The sequence below is a fragment of the Hipposideros armiger genome, unplaced genomic scaffold (assembly GCF_001890085.2).
Source record: "Hipposideros armiger isolate ML-2016 unplaced genomic scaffold, ASM189008v1 scaffold_425, whole genome shotgun sequence".
In the NCBI taxonomy this organism is placed as follows: Eukaryota; Metazoa; Chordata; class Mammalia; order Chiroptera; family Hipposideridae; genus Hipposideros; species Hipposideros armiger.
This window is the reverse complement of record NW_017731775.1, coordinates 1,270,145-1,272,639: the sequence shown is the minus strand read 5'-3', so window position 1 is coordinate 1,272,639 and position 2,495 is coordinate 1,270,145. Positions and strand designations below refer to the sequence as shown.

Here is a 2,495-nt window from a genome sequence, read left to right as displayed (position 1 = left end):
TTGTTTATTCGTTATCTTTTTCCTTCCCTGGAGCCTAACACCCACGAACTGTTAAAATGTCTTCTCAGGTGGTTTTTCAAGGATATAACCAGGAAAGATGCAGAAAGGCAGCTTCTGGCCCCGGGGAACAGCGCTGGAGCTTTTCTCATCAGAGAAAGCGAAACATTGAAAGGTGAGAAGTGGCTTAAGGCTTCTTATAAAATACGATTTAGGAAATCATTCCTAGAAACTGTTCTAGAATTCTTTTGGAAAAGATATGCTATGTTCCGGTGGTGAAAGTTTTATAGTTTGATAACAAATAAACTCAATTATTAGTTTTGCTACTAAAAGTAACATAGAAAACAGACATAAGTATGGCCATTTCTCACCATGCTTCATGTTTGCTGAGTCTCTTACGTTATTATTTAGAGTAAATATTGAAATTTTAAAGGAAAGGAAATCAAAATAACTTTTCAGTTCAGTGAGATTTTAAAAACTATCATAAAGAAGGAAAATGGCATATTGGTAAACTTCCTAGCAAACACAAATGCTCGCCTCTGTTACCAAGTAGATTTTCTTTAGGACTTTGAAAATTATAGACTATATACATACTCAATTTATATTTTGCATATTTCATGGCAAAATGTGTACTATGGTATTGTATAATGCAGATCTTACTTGTACAGGTGTAACTGTTCCTTGTACTTTTTCCCCCACAGGAAGCTATTCTCTGTCTGTCAGAGATTATGACCCAGTGCATGGTGATGTTATTAAGCACTACAAAATTAGAAGTCTGGACAATGGGGGTTATTACATCTCCCCAAGAATCACTTTTCCTTGTATCAGCGACATGATTAAGCATTACCAAAGTAAGTAAAAACTAAAGGTCGGACCAGACAAAATATGTTTATGATGATAAATATATGGTGTCAAACACTCTTTTATATTAAAATTTTTTATTCATATTTCTTTGGGATAAAGCTGGAGGGTCATATTTTGTAACCGATTGATTCTAAATGCAGCTATAATTAAATAATACATTCAAAGTCAGATTTGATCTTTGTGAATGATTATTCCAGTCCTTCGCACCTAGTCCCTAGTCGGTGTTTCAAAATTATGAAGAGAAAAATGAATATTATTTTCACATAGTGCATATTTTTTCACCACCAAAATATTTAGAAGTGGCAAGTCATTGGTCCTCTGTCACCAGTGCCACTCTTCCTGCCCCGTTAAGCTGAATCCGAGACCAACCTTTACGTTCATTCTCAGTGTGATTGAAGTCCACTGTAGTGGGCGGTTGTTATTACTGCTTATTTCTACAGCCTGCTTGAGGGGAACACACATCATAGTTTTGCTTAGGTCCCAAAAATTGGAGAGAGCACAGCACCTCTGCCCCCCAGATTTTGTGGAATCCTCCCTCTCTGCCATCTCCATTCACTTATTTGTTTAGTGTATATATTGAGTGCTTTCCGTGCCCTGGCCCTGTTCTGGTCCCCTAGTGGCATCACCAAACCTCCGACGTTGTGCCCTAACGAGCTTATGTGGGTTCAGCAATCTGAAATTACATTTCAAGTGTGACAGCCTGTCAGCCTTGGTTCATCTGCTCGTTATGTTTTTTGTTTTGTTTTGTTTTAATAGATTAGCAGTACTAATGATAAAATCAAGTATGTTTTAAATTGTCTTCCATTCAAGAGTTTCAAAAGTCATGATTATAAAAAAGGTACCCCCAATAAGCATTTTAGGTTCGTGACTATGGCAAGTTGGAAATTAGACTAATAGTCGAAACTTCTCTATAAATACTGGTAAAATACAAAGCATGATGTTTTTAACCTTTATTTGCTCTTCCAAATTAGAGCAGTCAGATGGCTTGTGCAGAAGATTGGAGAAGGCATGTGTTAGTCCCAAACCACAAAAGCCATGGGATAAAGATGCCTGGGAGATCCCACGGGAGTCCATTAAGCTGGTGAAGAAGCTCGGTGCTGGACAGTTTGGAGAAGTCTGGATGGGTGAGTGTGTGGCCTTGGAGTCAGAGTCCACTCTGGAGGCAACAATAGGAAAAATAAGGGCTCAAGCCAGTTTCTATCACTTTTCTCAGCCAAATACTTAATTGTGTCAGAAGCATCACTTCTTTTTTTTGCTTTGTCTGCCTGGCACCAATAACTGGTCTGCAAAATTATTTGATTAGATTCTTGCTTTTCCTTGCGACTTAATAATTCCTTTTTTAGAATGAGCATCCCTGAGGATGAGGGCAGTGGGTATTTATCCTAACTGTTTTGTCTCTACTTTCATGATTCTCTCGTTACCAGAGTCTCTGGACACACATTATAAGTACAGGACATTTGCTCCATCTCAGGGGAAGGTGCCCTTGGTTACCATCCTTGGTAGTGGGTGTAAGGAAGCCTCACATTTATTGCAATTTCTCACCAGGAAAGTTTCTAAAGATGCTCAAGGTGCCATCATTAATGAACCATTTCTTACCATTAAGTACTGCCTTCTCAGGCTGGCAAAATCATGGT

The 2,495-nt window shown here is 38.3% G+C and overlaps 1 protein-coding gene across 1 annotated transcript in view; it reads left to right on the top strand.

Annotated features, from left to right (window-relative positions):
* Positions 1 to 2,495, top strand: part of LYN (LYN proto-oncogene, Src family tyrosine kinase) — a 148,429-nt gene that overhangs the window by 78,310 nt on the left and 67,624 nt on the right. Inside the window, exons 5-7 of the mRNA XM_019664530.1 lie at positions 69 to 172; positions 699 to 848; positions 1,833 to 1,985. Of these exons, the coding sequence (XP_019520075.1) occupies positions 69 to 172; positions 699 to 848; positions 1,833 to 1,985 (407 nt within the window). The remainder of the gene's footprint in view (positions 1 to 68; positions 173 to 698; positions 849 to 1,832; positions 1,986 to 2,495) is intronic.